The sequence below is a fragment of the Mustela nivalis genome (genome assembly GCF_964662115.1).
Source record: "Mustela nivalis genome assembly, chromosome: 16".
Taxonomy (NCBI): domain Eukaryota; kingdom Metazoa; phylum Chordata; class Mammalia; order Carnivora; family Mustelidae; genus Mustela; species Mustela nivalis.
The window spans coordinates 63736944-63755612 of record NC_139035.1 but is presented as its reverse complement, the minus strand read 5'-3'; the positions used below and the strand labels follow the sequence as shown (position 1 = coordinate 63755612).

The 18669-nt window shown below is 60.4% G+C and overlaps 1 protein-coding gene across 2 annotated transcripts; it reads right to left on the bottom strand.

Annotated features, from left to right (window-relative positions):
• Positions 1-1360: 1360 nt before the first annotated feature.
• On the bottom strand, positions 1361-17244 carry NECTIN4 (nectin cell adhesion molecule 4). Of its 2 annotated transcripts, XM_082704279.1 has the most exons (9): positions 16916-17244; positions 7816-8175; positions 5977-6267; positions 4948-5068; positions 3911-4059; positions 3484-3640; positions 3009-3084; positions 2630-2704; positions 1470-2329 (listed from the first exon to the last, which is right to left on the bottom strand). In XM_082704279.1, exons 1-9 carry the CDS (start codon positions 16989-16991, stop codon positions 2105-2107), a joined length of 1530 nt encoding a protein of 509 aa, XP_082560405.1. In that variant the 5' UTR covers positions 16992-17244; the 3' UTR covers positions 1470-2104. The 2 variants fall into 2 exon arrangements, with proteins under 2 accessions (XP_082560406.1, XP_082560405.1); XM_082704280.1 differs by lacking the exon at positions 2630-2704 and having other exon boundaries at positions 1361-2329.
• Positions 17245-18669: the final 1425 nt, after the last annotated feature.

The following is an 18669-nucleotide window of genomic DNA, read 5'->3' as shown; positions in this document are numbered from 1 at the left end:
GGGGTGGTGGCGCCTGGGGCGTAGGCAGGTGACTGACACCCTTAGAGACCAAGATTTGGGGGGTCAGGGCAAAGCCCAGAGGCTGGCCCAAGAGCCAGGTGGCCCAGTGCCCTGCAAGGGGAGGGAGGATGGCCAGGCTCAGCCCCAGACAGGCCCGTGACCTCAGCCCAGGCACGTTACCTTGCCGAGCCTCAGTGTCCACACGTGTGACCATGAAGAGGGTAAACTGGGTAACCTTTAATCCTTCCAGCTCTTTCTGTGGAACTCACTTAAGTGTCAGCCTCTTTGTCTGTAAAGAATGGAATCTCCTGCCCGCCTCCCAGGTCTGTTTTGGGGAGACTCCAATGTGACCCAGGAGTGACAGCACCACCCACGGGGGCGCTGGCTGTGCCGGAAGGGGCTTTTCATTCTATCCGCCTACCAGGGAACTCTCAGCGGCAGCCCAGGGCATCTCTTTCCCTTCCCCTCCCGGCCACTACCGTCCCAGCCCCTCCCCTACGTGGGGCCACGGGAAGGCTGGTGCCGAAGGGTGCTGAGTGGTTCAGGGCTCACATAGTCCAAGGGTGAGAGACGAACCAGGCACAACAGCTTTTATCTGTTTATTTAAAAACAGAATATCATTTTATGTACAAATATGCACATATTTACACAAAATGTACAGACTAAGACCCCAGATCTTTGGGCTCCGCATTCAAATTCCTGGGCTGGCTGGGGAGCAGGGGATGGCGTCTCTCTGTTGGTCCAGAAATCCAGAGGATTTCAGGCAAGCAGGGTTCGGGCACACAACCTAGGTGTTCTGGCTGAGCGTATTCAAGTGGATCAGGTGACAATCCACAGTGTCCGACCCCAGTCCAGACCAGCAGAAACCGTGGGAAGAGCCCCAGGGGAGTGATCCCGAGGCTCCTGGGGGAAAGGAGACATTCTTGTCCCCAGCAACTCCTTCACACCACCCTAACTCCCCCTCCCTCGGGCTGTAATCACTACCCTATTTCCCTGACACCACAACCAAACCAGGAGCCCTTGTCCCCCAGTCTCTGCAGCCCCCCCACCCCGACCCCGAGGGACCACAGACCACTGTGGATGCAGTGAGGAGAAAGGCGGCTGGGGGAGGGGCCGGGACCCCACCCGGTCCTCCTGCAGCCAGGGACCCAGGGGCTCCCGCCCCGACTCAGACCCCACAGCGCCAGGCTCCCACCCAGGAGACCGCCTCAATTCAAGTGCTTTCGAAGAAGCACCTTTCCAAAGCCCGGGCATGGACCCCTTGCCAGGGTCTGAGCAAGGTCCAGGTTTGCTGACCTCCCATGGCGGCTGGCCTCGAGCTAAGCCAACCAAGTAATAACAAACATCCAGATAAATCAAAAGTTTTTTTTGCTTTTGTTTTTGTTTTTAAAGATGTGTTTTCTCTGATTAAAGTATTTGGAGCAGTATTCCTTGAAGAAGCTCCCCCAGCAGGCTTAGGTATAGAAAATATGCACATGCAGCAGGCCCAGACGCCAGCAGAGGCCACCAGAGAACACCGGAAGGCCAAGGGCTTCTCCAGTAAGAGCGCTAGTCCCTGGCTGTCCCCTGGGCCGGCCACTTCAACATGTGCCCCTGGGCTCCCCAGTGGTGGGAGCCCGGCTCCCCAACTCAGGAGGCCGGAATCCAGTTCCAGCTCTGCCTGCACACCTGGGTCGGACCCACAGTCTCCGCCTCTCGCCTCCAACCTCTGCGTCATTAATACTGCTCTGGGGTCTGAGGGGATAACCTGGGCTTCCAGGTAGAGGGCACATAGCCACGCCATACACAAGCCAAGCCCATCTTAGTTCACTTGGCCTGTCACACACACACACGCGCACACGCATGCACACGCACACACGCACAGGGTCTGTGAACAGTCACACAATCGTGTGTGTGCACACGCACACACCGGAGGGCGGGGAGGGCTCAACCGGCAGAGCCCCACCCTCGCCGAACAGGAGGGTTGGAGGAATAGGTCGAGCAGTCAGTGGGACGGGGAGCAGCTTCCTCAAGAAACAAGGTGTGTAGGGAAGCCCCGGTGATGAGTAGACATTCCCCAGGTCAGCAGAAGGAGCTGGGTTCAGGGGAGGGAGGCAGGCCTGGGTCAGACCAGATGCCCCCGCCCATTGATGTAGATGCCATTGCCCGTGGGTTTGGCCCGCAGGGTCCCATTCTCTTGAACGAAATGGTTCATGGCGTGTTTGATGCCTTCATCCCGGTCTTCCTCCTCCTCGGCCCGCCCCGAGCCCGGAGACAGCAGTTCTGTCTGTGTTTCGATCTCCCTCACCGTGGTCAGTGTGGAGTAACTGCGGCCCTCCGGCTCTTCACTCTGGACACCGAGGGCGGAGGGGGCGTCAGGAACCCAGGCGGGGCCACCAGACGGGGGATGGGCGGCGGGGGCGGGGAGGGAGCCGAAGGGTCAGAGGTGAGGCGAAAGCTCCGGGCGGGGCTCGGAGCTGGGGCCCGGGAGCGAGTGTCCGGCACGGGAAGGACGGCGGGAGACACAGGCACGGCAGACGTGCGGGGGCAGAGACACAGGGACTGGGGCGGGGCCGCGGGCCGCCGCCTCCGGGAGCAGGAGAGGGGCCTGAGGAGAGCAGTGGGGACGCCGGTGGGGCCGGGGCCTCACCATCACAGAGCAGCTACTGTTGTCCTTGAGACTATCAGGGTGGCCCTCGGCTCTCAGCCCTACACTCTCCTCCGGCTGTGGGTCCCGGACACGGGGCAGGAGTCAGAACAGGGCTCCCCGTCCTCCCTCGTCACCTCTTCCCCCAACCCGACCTGTGCACTCTCCCTGACGCGGGCATCCCCCGCCAACCACTCAGCCTCACCCGGAACCGCGGCAGATGGTGGCTCTCAGCACAGCCCCCAGGCCCGGGGCAGCCGCGCCCCCAGGTCCCCCGCGCCAGCCCCCGCTGCGAGTCAGGGGCCGGACCCCGGGGAAGGCTGTGCTCCTGGTGCGCAGAGGGACCCCCAGCCCCGGGGATGCACCCAACCCCGGCACGCACCTGGCTCCTGGGGTCCGCGTGATGGGAATGCAGCCTCCGGATGGAGTTCTCCCTGGTCAGGGTCAACTCCTCCTCACTGGGAAAGACAGGCTCCCGTTAGCTGCTGACGCAGGTCCTGGGCTCCCAGCGTGGGCCCAGCTGTGGCCAAGCCTATGTGAGACGGCGCTGGAGAGGGCGGGTGCTGTGCTGTCCCCACGCGTGAGTGAGTGGCTGCAGGTGACAGCGTGTGTGCGCGCGTGTGCTGGAGTGTATGTGCTCGGTGATGCCCAGGCATCCGGACTGGACCCTCACTCAGCAGTGCGGTTGTCCCCCTCCGGCTGTGGTCCAAACCCTTCCCACTTCCCGAAGCCCTTGGACCACCTCCCGACCACAGGCTCCCAGTCTCCCCTCTCTCCCCTGGCCTGGCCCCCACCTCCCGCTCACCTGGTCTTTGCTCCCAGCTTAGCTCCACCCGCCGGGGACAGGCGGTACTCACTACTTCTGGGTCATCTGCTGAGCCTTGCGCCGGTGGTACCGAGACATGAGCAGCACCACGACGACCAGGAGGCAGAAGAGGAGGGCGGCGATCACACCCACCACCACCACAGAGGCCGACACCAGGTCCACCTGCTTCCCGGGGGCATCCTGAGGGTCTGCCAGGGACAGGCCTCTGTCTAAGGAGGATGCTCAGACCCCTGACCCACCCGCAGCCCTCACAAACCCTGCAGCCTGGTCCTCCCCGAACACATCCCAAACCACCGGCTCAGCCTGACCCTCTGCAAAGTAGTTGCGCAGCCCCGTCCCCCCCAATCAGCACTCCCACAGTTCACCCTCTCTGTCTTGTTTGCTAGTGGCCCTCCAGGCCCTTGGCCCAGCACCCGCCACCCCCCTACCCCCACCCCGTGTCTGCCCTGGGTGCTCACCAAGAACATCCACAGTGACCTGAGAGTCCCTGGAGGAGAGCTCATTGCTGACGTGGCACACGTAGATGCCACTATGCTCTGTGGTCAGCGGAGGAAAGCCCAGCGTGTCCCCTTCCGCTTGGACCCCGCTGGGCAGGGGCCCGTCCAACCTGGAGGACAGGGAAGCTGGGGCGGGTGGAGGCTGCCACCACCCGACGTGCCTGGGCAGCTCTCCACCTCCCTCCCCCATGACGTCACCCAGAGCCGCTGGCTGTTCCCACGGTGCCCCTCCCTCCCCTGGGCAGGTCCAGGCAGAGGCCCCTTCTCCCCGCCGCCCAGCCTGACCCGGGCACCCCCCACACACACCCGGGGAAGATCCACACGCGAGCCATCCCACAGGCTCCCACAGGCCTCAAGCCATCTGGCGCCGGGCACCAGGCCGACGTGGTCTGAGGGCCACACGACAGGACACCCCTTTCCTATCTGGGCTCAGCCGTACTTGGAAAATGTGACCGCACGCCCCAGCACCCGGCATCCCTAACGTCAGGACATTGGAGCGGAGCCCGAGGCACGAGGTCACGTGCACGGCTCAGCGTACAAGAGCGCGCCTGTCGGGGGCTCCCATGGGGGCGGCTGACCCCTCCCCGAGCCCCTGGACGGCTCTGACCCGATCGGGCGGAGGCGCCAGCCATTCTTGGGGGTCATGGTGTCGCTTTAAGAGCAGTCACAGCCAGCTCTAGCTTTTTGTCTCGCCCACTTTAGGCACTCACCTAAATACATAAAATGCTAATATTTAAGATAGCGTATTGTATGTCATAATTCTAAAGTTAGGGGGAAAAAACCCCCAAGGACTTACTGTCTTACTCCCTCCCAGTGACCACGTATGGTAGACTTCCTGGTAGGAGTTAATGATAATGTCCTTGTGACCACAGGTAATCTTGCACAGGTCTGGGCATGGGCCCCCATGAATCTGGGGTTCAGGATAGATAGTCCCAGCCCATAAGGTGCACATGGCAGCCCAGTAAGGCAGGGACTGTCCCCCGGGGCTAGGCCCTTACCGTGTCCAGTTGTACGAGGGTGGGGGGTGCCCTTCGCTCAGGCACTTGAGAGTGGCTCCTTCTTTGCCAACCTGCCACAGCTTCTGGTCTTCAAGGCCCCTCACCGAGGCCTCAGCGAGGACTGGCATGGGAGGTGGGAGGAGAAAGCAGGGGAATGAGGCTTTTCTCAGGCCATCAAGCTGTTCCTCGAAGGCGCCGAACCTGGCCTGCCCACCCTGGCTGGGTCCTTGTGGCACGGCCCCCTCCCCTCTCCGAGCTCCGTGTCCATATTGATTCATCTGGGCAATGAGCCTCCAAGTCCCTCGGAAAAGATTCACACTTTTTCTGAATCCCTGTGGTTGCCCGCGGTGGGCGAGTCACAGAACAGGTGTTGCATAAACGCTCCCTGATTTTCCAAAGGCTCAATGATCCTGCTCACTCACATATCTCTTTAACAACCATTTGCTGAGGACCTACTTTGGGCCAGATGCGGAGTTAGTATGAACAGAAAAGAGTCCTCCGCCCGAAGAGGCTGAGACCCGAATGCCAGGAAAACCCTATCTGCCACTCCCTGAGGACCATCTAAAGCTCTCTGTGTGTGAGGGCCTTGGCCTTCGTGGCTTCTGATTCCGATCACAGCCCTGTCAAGTCCGTATAATGACACTCCTGCCGCTGCCGGGGACAAGGCAGACAAACAAGACTGAGTAACAGCTGGTAGGTAGCGGAAGGAGGGCTTGTCCAACGAGCACGAGGGCCACGCGATGTGGCCGGCGGCCCTCGGCAAGCCTGTCTGTCTGCACGTATTTCAAAACAGGTTTTCAATCGTGTGTTTCTACCCAATTCTCCCCACAACCCTGCGGAGCAGCGCAATCTCCCTTGTAAATAAGGTCCGAAGGTCAGAGCGGTCTGAGTGATCCCTCAAGGTCATCCGGGACGGGCTCATCTCCCTTTGCACCAATGCTCTCTCGGCCACACAAGGGGGCCTTCGGGATCCAGCCTGGCCAGGCTGCGGTGGCTCAGAGTCTTTCTTCCCAAGATCCATGTACTCACAGGCCACATGGAGGACGTGGGTGATCCTCTGGTCCTGGAGCAGGCCGGGGTGGGACACCACGCAGGTGAGCGGCTGCCCATTCATGCTGCGGCTGGGCACCAGGTGGAACTCGGACGTGACAGCCGCTGAGCGGGAGTGCTTGAACGAGCGGCTGGACGCGGTGCCCTTGACCTCCGTGTCCCAGGTCACGCTGGGGGCTGGGCTGCCCTCTGCTGTGCAGGAGGCTGCGAGCGTCAGGCCCTGGCCCTCTTCTAGCGCGGGACCGGGGTTCAGAGAGGGCAGGGGAGGCACTGCGGGTGGCGGGAGGCAAGGATCGAGGTCAGCACACCCACCAGGAGGCCCTGCCCCGTCCCAGCTGTGTCTTGCACAGGCAAACGTTTTCTGGCCCTTTTTCTTTCCTTATTTCACCAACATAGACACCAGATGAGTGGTAGAATTTCAGCTGACTTCGTACCTTTCTCTATTATTTGATACTTTTTTTTTATCATGAGCATGGATCATTTTCTTAATAAACTAGTGAAGTAAACAAAAAGCTAATCAGACAACATCTGTACCCTAATAATCACAGCCACCACCTCCAAAGCACTCATTATGTGCGGGGTATTGTGCTGAACACTTCATAAATGTTTTTTCATTTAATCCTGTCAACAGACCAGCAAAATAAGGATCATTACCCCTGAGTTACAAGAGAGGACACTGAAGCTTGGGCAGGTGAAATCATTTGTCCTAGATCATCAGCTGTGAGGGGAGGAAGCCAAGATTCACACTCGGCATTTTCACCCCCAAGGCTAGTGTTACTAAGTTCCACGTGGATAAGGGGAAACTAAAGGTCTTTATTTTTTATCTTCCTAACATGTCCAGCTCAAGCTCAGAATGGAAAAGACTTAACTAGACCACAGGTCTGGGGCATCTGTGGACCACAAGTGCCCACAGTGCAGAGCAGTGGTTTAAAAGTGATTGTGATCTCCAATCCAGCCTCATTCACAGAAGGTCCAGACCGAGAAAAGTATCAGCCACGCTAGTCAAAGCTGGGTCTGTGTGTCCCTATCTCAGACCCATGATTTTGTTTGTTTGTTTGTTTGATATTTTATTCATGTATTTGGGAGAAAGAGAGCACAAGCAGAGGGAGAAGCAGGCTACCCCAGTGAGCAGGGAGCCCAATGCGGGTCTTGATCCACAGGACCCTAGGATAGTGACCCGAGCCTAAGCAGACCCTTAACCCTCTGAGCCACCCAGGCTCCCATCAGCCCCATGTTTTAAAACCATGGAACCCAGGATGGCAAGAGAGGCTGTGAATGAGTGGTTTTGGTAGAACTGTCGCAGAAACTAGCAAATGTAGCTTCCAGAAGAGGAGGTGGGAGGTGGGCTGGGGAGAGGAAAGGCCTCTGAAAGGCTGGGGTGCAGAACCTCTGAAAGGCTGGGGTGCAGAACCTCTGAAAGGCTGGGGTGCAGAAGGCAGAGTGAGTCTGGGCCTCCTTGCTTCCGAAGGCCAGAGTGACCAAGTTGTGAGTGCTGGGGGAGTGCTGTGAGTGTGCAGGTCAACAGAAGGAAGAATGTTCTAATAAATGGATTCTTCCCCAAGGCTGACAGAGCTATAGGTAGCAAGCTGTTGAGGTCACTTGGAGAGAATTTCGAGACTGGGTGGGAGGACGGACTGGGTGAGGCCTCCTCGCCCCCGCAGGGCCCTGCCCCTTAGTTTTGCTCTCCCTCGGCCCCGTGCAATTCTGCAGACCCCGTCTCTGCGTCCCCGGGCCCCTGCCTTCGAAGGCGCGCGCTGCGCGGACCTGGGGCAACTGCACCCGCGGCACCCCCCAACCGCCCCCGGCGCCCCCACTTACCCAGCACGCGGAGCCGCAGCCGCGCCTGGAAGCTGCCCGCGGGGAAGGTGCTGACGCGGCACTCGTATTCGCCCTCGTCGGCCTGCACCGCGTTGCGCAGGAGCACGGAGCCATCCAGGGGGCTCCGTGGCGGGGGCGGCTGCTCCACGCGGCCCTCATAGGCCGCGCCCACGTGCAGCCCGTATTGGATATGCAGCAGCGCTAGCTCCCGGGGGCCCTCGCCCGCGTCCACCCGAGCCCAGGCCACCTGCCCCACCTGCTCGCCGGGGTCCCCTCGGTAGAAGCAGGGCAGCTTGGCGTCCTGGCCCAACACCACGGTCACCAGGTCCGAGGTCTCCAGCTCGCCCGGCCGGCACCGGCCTGCAGGGGGCGGACAGGAGCGGCCAAGATTAGGGGTGTCGCAGGAACCGGGGTGGGGGGGTGAGGGTGGGGGCACACTTATGCATGATAACAGAGAAGGCCACCAGAACTCACTTTGTGCTTGCCAAGCACCTTCTGTCCATTACCTCATTAGATCCACAAAACCTGCCCAAGAGGTGGGCGTCATTATCACCATTTAACAGATGAGGAAACTGAGACCCAGAGACAGGAAGTGCTTGCCTAAGGCTACCGGGTCCCTGGCTGCACGAGTCACACCCTCTTCCAGCCCCGGATTGTGTCCCGGGGAATCCTGAGGTGGGAGGCGCTAACTGAAAGAGAGATACCCAGCTTCTGCCCTGGGGGAGCTCGCGGTCCTGTCCCAGAAATGGATTTTACGCGGAAAAGACCGGGGAAGCCGGCGACGAACTTTCACAGAAGGTTCCACCTACCCAGGGGAGGTGGGGCAGGGAAATGAATGTTTTCAGGAGGTGTGGCCAGGAGCCAAGGCAGGGGTCGAAAACAGCACGGGTCAAAAACAGCTGGCTTCTACGATGGGGCACCTAGTGTGGGAAGGGTCCAGCCCAAGAAGCCTTTCAAAACATTCTTTTCATGGCTTGAAGATGAGAGACCTGGATTCCCAGAGAGAAGAAGGTATTCTCTGTGGGAGGAATGGCACGAACCAAGGCTCAGAGACAGGAATGAGCAAGTCACAGAAGAACAGAGAGGCCCCAGGTCAGAGACCCAGAGAGATGAGGTCAGGGCAGACACACGGCGACGGGGTCAGGACCGGGGCCAGGAGCAGAGGACCAGAGACAGGGACCAGCGAGGAGGTGTGCATCCACGAGGCTCCCCGGTGTCACTATCATGTCCCCTCATTTTCCAAGAAGGATCCCTTCCTTGCCCTCAGGTCACCTGAGATCTGTTCAGAAAGAAGCAGTAGATTTGGGGACAAATATGGAAACGTGGGACAGACTCGGGTCTAGTGCCCAGTGGAGTGTGGCAGGCTAGCTGTGGGATGGGGCAGTCACTGGGGACCTGAGTCCTGTGGGAGGGCCGCATGCAGGCGTCAGGGAGGACCAGAATGGGGAGAGACCTGGAAAGGAATTCCGGGTGCGGGGCCGAGGTGGGCAGACCTGAGGGCCCGAGAGGCTGGCTGGTGCAGGAAGCAGAGAGGGAAGACACACCTCAGGCAGAGGGGGGAGTGGAGCGTGAGTGGGACACGAGGTCAGGTCTGCCACACCAGGCAGTGGAGGCCCTGGGGAATCAGCGCAGTGAGGGGCCAGGGGCGATGTGCCCTCCAACGGGAAAGCAGGGACGCTGAAGGCTGAAGACCAGAGACACTAGGAACGTTCGTGCTGTGTGACGGGGGGGCGCCCCCCCTGGGAGACTGGGCAGGATTTGATCACTGACCAGAAGGAGAGATGAAAGAGAAAAGACAAAGACAAGTCCCTGGTTTCTAGGCTGAGTGACTCCGGAGGGAGGCAGGGCCTGGGGCAGCTTGGGGTCAGGGAGACCTCCACGGGGAGCTATGGAATAAAGCGTGGGAAGCACAGTGTAGGGGCAGAGTAGGGGCTCTGCCTGGGGTGGCGAGAGCTCCTTGCCTTGGAACGGACACCCCGCAACCGCAGCCCCTGCCTCTGGCCAGCACGGCACACGCCTCGCGCACCCTGGGCCCCTCCTGGAAGGCCCTCCTCCCTCTCTGTCTGGTAGCTCCGCTGGTCGGGGCTGGGACTAGTCATCCTTTAGGACTCCGCTTAGACATCACTTCCTCCGAGCATCCTCCCTCCCCCACCCCCATCCCCACCTCGGGCAGGGCGAGGTGCCCTCCCCTGTTCTGCCCTGGCACCCTGCTCTCGCCTCACCAGAGTCCTGCATCCCCCGGATGGCGTTCGCTCTTTTCTTGTCTGCCAGTCCCACTGGACAGAGCTCCCCGAGACATCACGGTGGGAAACCTGGTTTCTGATTTAGCGCTCAGTGGCACTTAATGGGTGTCCGATTCATTGTATCGGCTGAATGAATGAATGAGAGAGAAAGAGAGAGAGGCAGAAGAAGGAAACGGTAGAAGGAAGAGGAATGAGTCTTCAGCTGGGCTGGGCAGACAGGGAAGGGGTTGGCACGGCAACCAGGGGTGTGGGCTGGATAGGCTGGCTACCTGGGTCTGCGGCTACAGGGAGCAGCTCTGGACCGCACAGAGGGAGAAAGAAGCGGGGGGGGGGGGTGCAGTTCTCCAGGAAGAAGGTGAAGCCCCACGAGAGTGGACCAGAGGGTTCCAGGGACTCAGAGCCGGGGCCAGGGGGTCCCACGGCCCTGCCAGCAGGGGCGGAGGGAGGATGCCGTTGGGAGGACCTGAACAGGACGGGACAGACCTGCAGGGCCAGATACCAGGGCCCTGACCTGCCTAAGCTGGTCTTGGTCCCACCCAGCCCAGCCTGGGGAGTCCAGCTAACTACCCGCACCCCTTCCAGACACCTCCTCCCGGCGCTGGGGTGAGCCAGGCTGCCAAGGAAGGGCTGGAGGTGGGCTTGAGATAGGGGATCACCCCCAGCACAAGCTCCGCTTCAGATGCTGCTGTCTGTGGGTGCCGGGATTCCAAGCCCTGGTCCACTGGACCGCTCTAACCTCCCTAAAGACTCTTTCTGGGACGATGTCGGATGGCATATTTCCATCCCTATCTACCCTTGCCAACCATCTGCCCCTCTCCACAACTGATCAGCCAGGTTTTCCCTGACACATACCTTCTTTAGGGTACAAGGCATAAATGCCTGAGTCGTAACCCTCCCAGTCCCTCCCAGTCCCTCCCAGTCCCTCCCTGTGAGTCCAGGATACCCGCTCCCCAGTAACAAGCAGGAGCCCTGCAGGATGAGGTAGTAGGCAAACAGGGGAGTCCCTCCAGGACCTCTCCCACAGCCCCCCACTGTCCTAATCCACTGTTCAGCAGGAGCACACTCTCCTCCAGTTCATGTGCACACACACACACACACACACACACATACTTGCACACATGTACACGCAAGTGTGCTCCGGCTACAAAGGAAGAAGAGGGAACTTGGGCTCTAGGATCCCTGCCTGGGCTAACTGGACCCAGAAGCCCAGACTTCCAGGCCAGGGCAGGCCAGGACTGCCTCCTCCTTCTCTCCCCCACCCAGTGCCCGCCCGGCGTCAGCATGATGATGTCACCAGAGCAAAGGAGACACACCGCCTGCCTGGTGAGGTCACCCTGCGGGCATGTGGTTGCTGGGCCCCCGCCAAGCCCACAGACCCTTCTACTGCAGATCGTTTGCCGAGGCCGGTGGGCTGTGCTGGCTGGTCACTCCCCCCTCTGACCGTCCCCACCCCTCCTCCCAGGGGAGCCCCCGGGACGCTGGTCAGGAGCCGTAGTGATTCAGACGCTGCCGCACGGTGCCTAGCCGCAGCCGCCACCAGCCACCACCTTGCGCAAGGGAAGGAACAGGCCCAACTGGCCAGACGGGATCCCTGCCCTCAGCCTCCCCCACCCCTGGCCGGGCCCCCACGGGCCTCTTTGTGGCCCTTCCCTCCGTGTACCCCGCCCGCTCCCAGACAAGCCCTCCATTCCTGGACTGGGCTGGCTGCCGGCTCCCCTATACCAGGCCTGGGTCTCAACCTCCCTCTCTGGGTGAGGCCCCGCCTCCGATCTCCGGAGGGGACACTGAGGCAGGCAGCCACGGATGGCCGAGTCTTTGGGAAAGGAGGCTCTCCTCCGGGGGGGGGCTTTCTCCATCAGCATCCCGGCTGGTGCAGATGGGGTGGGGACACGCAGGGGGCCTGGACGAGGGTGTGCCAGGAGGGGGAGGGAGTCCGTGGGAGCCCCCGCGTGTAGGGCATCTTCAGGAGAGGGCCTGGCAGGGCTCAGCGCGGGGCTCACCGGTGAGGCCGGCACCTTCCGCGGACTGGGGAGTGTTTCACACTCGTGTGCGCTCACAGCTCATCGTTAGGGAAATGGAGGTGCTTGTCCGCGCGGGGAGAGGGGAGCCGTGGAGTGGCAAGTGCGGGCGAACCTATGCGCAGACACGACTCCGTGCACGGCTCTCATGTCCGCGTGCACGGCGCGCGTCCTCGGCCCGCGGGGCTCTGAACACCCAGGAAATAGTTTGATGTCGGGTTCTCCTGGCTCCGCGTGTCTGGCTGTCTTAGCTGCCCTCCGTCAGGGGCATGTGGCTCTGTTTCTTCACCTCTGCATCTCAGCTGGAGTGTTGCCAGGCACCCCTCCCCACCTCACCCCAGACTTGAGGGCAGATTCATCTCAGGTGGAGGTAGGTACCCAGAGATGAGGTCACTGTCCCTCCAGGTGATGGGAAATTGCCATCCAGGACTCCCCAGCAGAGCAAAACAAAAGCTCACCCTACCCTTGCTCCTCAGGTTCCTACTAGAAGGACTCCCACCTTTGTCACCACTCCCCCACTCCCCAAGTGCCCCCCCAGCCCCTGGGGGCCCCCCCCAGGAGCCCTCTCTCTCCCTGGGAATCTGTCAGGCCTCTGCTGCCGCTGCTCCTGCCACCACCAGAAAAACCAGCTCTAGCTCCAGGCCTGGGGTGAGGGCTGTCTGGTGTGGGTTTGGTGGGAAGGGGGGGTCGTGCCTAGGGCTAAGGGGAGGGGTCCAAGCTGTGCAGGGGCTCATTCTCCTTTGTTAACACTTGCTGCCCTCGCCCCACAGCAGTGGCCTCTACCAGACAGAGCAGGAATCCGTGGGAGAGTCTGGGGTGAGACAGAGGACCCGGGAGGAGCCCTGAAGCCCCCCCTGTGGGACGGGTGGCAGCAACAACCTGGGAGCCCATTTTCTTCCACCCTTCCCCCCACAACCTTGGCCTTGGCCGAGTGCTAAGGATCTCAGAAAACTGGGAGATTCTCCCTCCGCCTTCATCCCAGCCCCTCACTTAGCCCCCATGGTCCTAAGCCCCCCAGCTTAGTGAGAGCTTCCCAACCCGGGCAAAGTGCCCGCCCACAGATTAGTGTCTGGGGAGGGGGCCACACCGATGCCAGGGGGGAGGCGAGAACAATGCGGGGGACAGGCCCCGAGGCAGCCCGGCTCTGGCCCAGACACAGCTCCCAGCGCAGATAAGTCCCCTAAACCCCCCCGGAGCCAGAGTCTGAGCCCGGCTGAGTCACCACAACAGCCACACTGTGGGTGGGAGACCCAGAATTCAGCGTCTCTCAAACTCCTGAGATCCTAGCCGTCCCCCACCTTGAAATCCTGCCACCCCCCCCCCAAAGTGGGGGTTAGCTCTGCCTCACCCCACATCATCCCTCCACCCAGCTCTCGGGACTCAACCAGTTTTAAAGGCAAGCAGGGAGGGGGGTGCCCAGCGAACCTGGGGAAAAACTCCTGAGACCAGAGGCCCCCCCCCCAGTCCCGTGGAAGATGGATCCAGTCCCCCTCCTTCACAGGCCCCCAGTTCTAAACTTGACCTTCAACCTTCGGTGAGATTCAGTGTCAGACCCAGCTCCTCTGCTCCTTTCCCTCCTGACTCAGCTCCACACCCCACTCCCAGCCCTTCGCTCAACTAGGCTTTGGTCAGTCCCAGGGGAAGTCGTGGGGGCCAGAAAGTCCAGGCCCCTCCCTTCACGCGGCTGCTCCCCACGGGGCCGTCCTCCTCGGCCTGCAGCGCTCCAGGGCCCCGACACCCCGACGCTGCGGTCTAAAAGCTGGGACCATGGGCTAGGGGCAAACTCCTCTGCCATCTCTGGAGCTGGGGACCCCTTAGCCCAGCCCCCCTGAAACACTATGGTGGGACCAAGGTCACTGGGGCCACAGGGCTTCCGTGGGATTCTCCTAGTCTCCGCCACCTTGGGTGGGGAAGCTGGCCTCCCCTGCTGGCTTCCCTAGGTCTGGGTACCTCCTGCCCGACTAGGCCTGTCCCCCTCGGCCTGCCCCCCTCTGTAAACAGGAGTAGAAAAGCAAGGATGGGGCCCCTCCCTTTCTAGGAAACTAACCTCCGGTAGAAAGCTGATCCTAATCCTCGGAGGGCAGGCCATAGAATTCAGGGAAGCCCTCACCCTCTGGTCTTACAGGACCCAGTGGGCCCAGAAAAAGAGTAAGGAACAGGCATCTAGTGGAGGGGTGCCTATAGATTTGGGCCTATAGATTTGGGCCCCTGGGCCCTGGGGCAGGAGATGGGGAAGGGAGAAGGGAGGGGACCTCACCCGGAAACTCATCCCATTAAGGAGAGACAAAGAGCTGTGGTGTCAGGCGTCTCCCTGGCAGGGGTGGGGCAGGGCCCTGAGGCTCAGAGCTCTAATGGCCGGGAGTTGGGGAGGGTGGGCACTGATTTGCAGCCAGGCAGGGGCAGAAGGCAGCATCCAGAGTATAGGTCCCCTTGGTCCCCCCACCCAAGAGATGGGTCAGGACAGCCCTGCTGTCACGTGGCTGGACTGACCACTTCCTCCAGCACCCAGCACCGACCGCCCCTGCCCCCCTGCCCCAGTCAGGGGCTGGACAGCCACAAAGCCCTAGGCCTACAAAGCTGGAAGGTCCATGGAGATCAGCAGGTCCTACCTCCTGGTCTGCTGAAGTCCACACCCTCAGCTGCCCAAGGTCACCTAGCAAATTCATAGCAGAAATGGGGCCAGAATGCAAGACTCCTGACCTCCTGTCCAAAACTTTTTCAGAAACAAAAACAGTCCTGCTTCCTGGGGGGTTACCCAGAGAGGAGTCAGAATGGGGGTGGTGGTGGAGGGGGTCACCAGGCTGGGAACTGAGCTCCAGGCTTCAGAGTACCCTCCAACCCTGCACACGTCCTGGCAGCCCCAGCGGTGTGGTGGCTGGCTGGGCACCGGGTCCCCGGGATAATCCTGGGGCCAGGATGTCCCCATAGCCATAGCCCCCCCCCCCCATCAGGCAGCGAGCAAGGTCAGGGTGATGCCCTGACTACAGGACGCCTCCTTGCCCCTTCCCTGGGCTTCTCAGCAAGAACAGCTTTGTGTCCTGGAGAACAAAAGCGGGGACCCAATGTGGTCCCCACTCTGTCTCCAGCAGCTAGCACTCCAGCTGCACCCAGCATCCACCCAGACGTGCGAGCCTTTAATGGGCAAGGGGCTGGGAGACAAGGACACTCACCTTGGTCATACTTCTAACACTCGTCATCTTTTTCTTTTCTTTTTTTTTTTTTTTGAGGGAGAGCGAGGCAGAGAGTGTGTGAGCAGTGGGTGGGGAAGGGAGAAATGGAGGGGTAGAGAGAAAATCTTAAGCAGACTCCCTGCCCAGTGTGAGCCCAGTGCAGAGCCCAACACGGGCCTCGATCTCACGGCCCTGAAATCATGACCTAAGCTGAAGTCAAGAGTCTGACGCTGAACTGACTGAGCCACCCTGGTGCCCCTAACATACAGTCATCTTAAGATGTCATTTGCCTACCTTTTTCTCTTAGGTAGTTTTCCTGTCTGCAAAATGAGGCAGTTATAGCGGGGGCCTGTCCAGCCCCTTCCATGTCCTGAGACCCCATGATGCCATCATTCCGGGGTGGGTAGATCCCACAGGAGAACGGCTGCCAACTTCCCTGGCCCCAGGGACCGGACCCCACCCTCTGAGCCTGAGCAGGTGAGGAGGGTCGTCTGGAAAATGGGAATTGAGACGGCGTGGGAGGCAGGGGTTGAAGCTCAGTATCCTGTGATTGGAGGCTGGCCAACGACCCGTCGCCCCCATTAGAAGATCAGAGCAAGTGTGGCACCCACCCACCCGCACATCTGTGCCTCATTCTCCCCCCAGCTTCAGGGGGGGACAGAGATGGGAATCACTGCAGTGCACTGCTCAACAATGAGATTCATTTGCAGCTGGGCCTGGGGCCATCCGGACAGGGCTCTGTCTTCCAAGGACAAAGATTCCTCATTTACTCATTACCCTGGAAGCAGCCTAGGGAATCCCACTGTGGTCTCACTGTGCACACGCGGGCATAGACACACACGCTGCGGGCATAGACACACACACTCCCTCTCTCTCTCTCTGCCTCTCTGAAGATTATAAATTCCGGTAACTCGTACGCATCAGGCAAGAGTAACAGAAGGCATCTAGTCAAGGAAATAAGGGGAGAGGGAATAAACAAAAGGAGGCCACACCCCGTCTAGAAGGTTCCCTACCCTAGACCCCCCTTCATCCAAGTATCACGCCCAACTGACCACCCAGACGGTTAACAGTGTGCCCAGGGAGAGAGAGGGGCCGGAGTGGAGGAGCTTCCAGCCCCCCAGCTGTCTCCCAGCAGGTGCTCTGGTCTCGGAGCTCTCGGACATCAGGGAGCGGGGAGAGGGAAACAGGAACGCCCTGTCTCCTCTCTGGGCATCAGGCTTCCTACCTCTGATGATTCTAAACCGGCTCAGCCCTGAGTCAGCCCAGCACCAGTCAGCAGTTTTGGAGCCTGGGGGGCAGGCGAAGGAGCCTCCAGGAAGCCCTGGGGTGAGAGGGTCCCTACCTGCTCCCCCTACCCTGCCCACCTGCCCGGGCCACCATGTCTTGTTTCTTAGGCGAGGCTACGGCAGAGGTGATCGGGGAATCCAGACAGGGCGACATGGCCTGGGGCTGAAAGAGGGTACGAAGGGGAAGAGCTACCCCGGCTCTGCGGGGGGCCCTACTGGCAAGTGGGGGTGGGAGAGGCAGATCGGTTCGGCAGTCCAGAGTCAGAGGAAAGAGAATGTTTACGTGTATGCGCGTGTATGTGTGTGTGCGTGTGTGTGCGTGTGTAAATGTGTACTGGCTTGGCCTCAGAAGCCAGGGTCCTGATGGCTCAGGCAAGTCCTACCTGTAAATGATGCCAGCAGCAGCAGCAGCAGCAGGGCCTCGGGCCCCCACATCTCGGCTCCCAGGGACAGGGGCATCGTTCAGAAGGCGGAGCTGCCCGGTGTTTCTGAAGTTCCACCGAGTTCTCCCTGGGAGCCGGCTCTAGAGCTGGAGAGGGCACCGACCGGGAGACAGGAGATCACGGCGTCTTCAGGCCTGAACACACCTGCCTGTCCCTCTGGGGTCCAGCCCTGCTGTGCCCACCCAGCTAGAGCTACCCCCCAAAGGCCGTGATCGGGAGCTCGGAGCTCCCCTAGAGCTGCTTCCCACGCCGTGGCCAACAACGATGGCAGAAACCTGGGAACCTGCTCAGCAGGTCAGAACAGGTGCGTCTCCGGGGGTTGGGCCTGGCACGGAGACTCAGCAGCCACCGCCCCCACGGCCTGGGCTAGCTAATGGGCGCCAGTGAGGGAGGGAAGAGGCAAGGACCTGGTGGGGAGGGAGGGGGGATCCCGTCGTCGGCTCCAGGCTTTACCTGGCAGCATGGAAGAGGCTGAGAAGGGAGAGGCAAGGTGCGGGGCGGGGGGTGGGGGGCTGGGAGGGGTCGAAGAAGGCCCAGGGTGGCTCAAAGAGGGAGGCACTAGGCCAGGAGGCACAGGGGCAAGGCCCTTGTGGGTGGAAAGGAACCCAAGCATCCCACACCCCGGCCAGCTTTGCTGCCTCCCCAGGGCCTTGCCAAGTTCCCCAGTCACCTGGAGGGGTTCAGCCTGGATGCTGAGAATCAAAGACCGGAACTGAGAAGTCCAGTACTGGCCCAAATGAGAGAAGAGGCCCAGAGAGGGGACCAGGCTTGCTGGAGGACAGACAGCTTCGATAGTAACACGGTTTTCTCAGACATCTCTATCCCTGAGACAGGGATTGAGTTCAAAGATCCCGGAGAAGGAGCTTAGGTGGGGCCCTCCTCCGTCCCACATTCTGTAGCAGAAGCCGAAGGACTGACAGAGAAATTAGCCCCCGCCTCCTGGCCTCCCTAGCGGGACTCTCTCAGCTTCAGCACCTCCGGTCACCCCGCCAGGAGTCCCAAAAGCGCATCAGCATAACTCTCCATGGTTCATTTTACCCTTTTACCCCACGGTCATGTCATGAGAGCACGTCTGGACTTTGTGAGGGTAATCTTCATTTCAATACTCTGTCCTTGAATCCTTGTAAATATATGTACTCACACTCGTAAGACCTCGAGCATCAAATGCCACCACCAAGTCAAAGACAAAACCCTCCTGGCCAGTCTGGGGTAGCCAGGGGAAGGGAGCCAGCTCCCGTAAAACCGTAAAAACCGGGTGAAGGAGAGGGACAAGCTCAGGGGCAGACTGGGGTTAAGAAAACCAGGTAAATACGGAAGGAAACATGAGAAAAGAAAATATAGGTTAAGTCTGGGAGCAGGACCCTTTTGCCTGGCCAGAGGCGGGAAGGAGGACTGCAGAGCAAGAAGGGAAGGTCATCTCGTGGGAGGGTCTCCCACACCCCACAGCCCACGCCCTCAACTCTGCCAAAATCAAATTCATCTTTCCAAACGGACCTCCAGGGCCACACCATTCACGAAGCTCTCTCAGCTCCTCCCACCCGAAATGAATCTTTCTCCCTCTGTTCCTCCCCAGTCTCTGCTAGTCCCTTTATTAGAGCTTGTGTCCCCATAATTTGTGCACATCTTATCTCCTTTACTAAATGTAAGCTTTGGTTCACGAAGCATGGATTGGAGCCTGCTGCGTGCCAGGGACT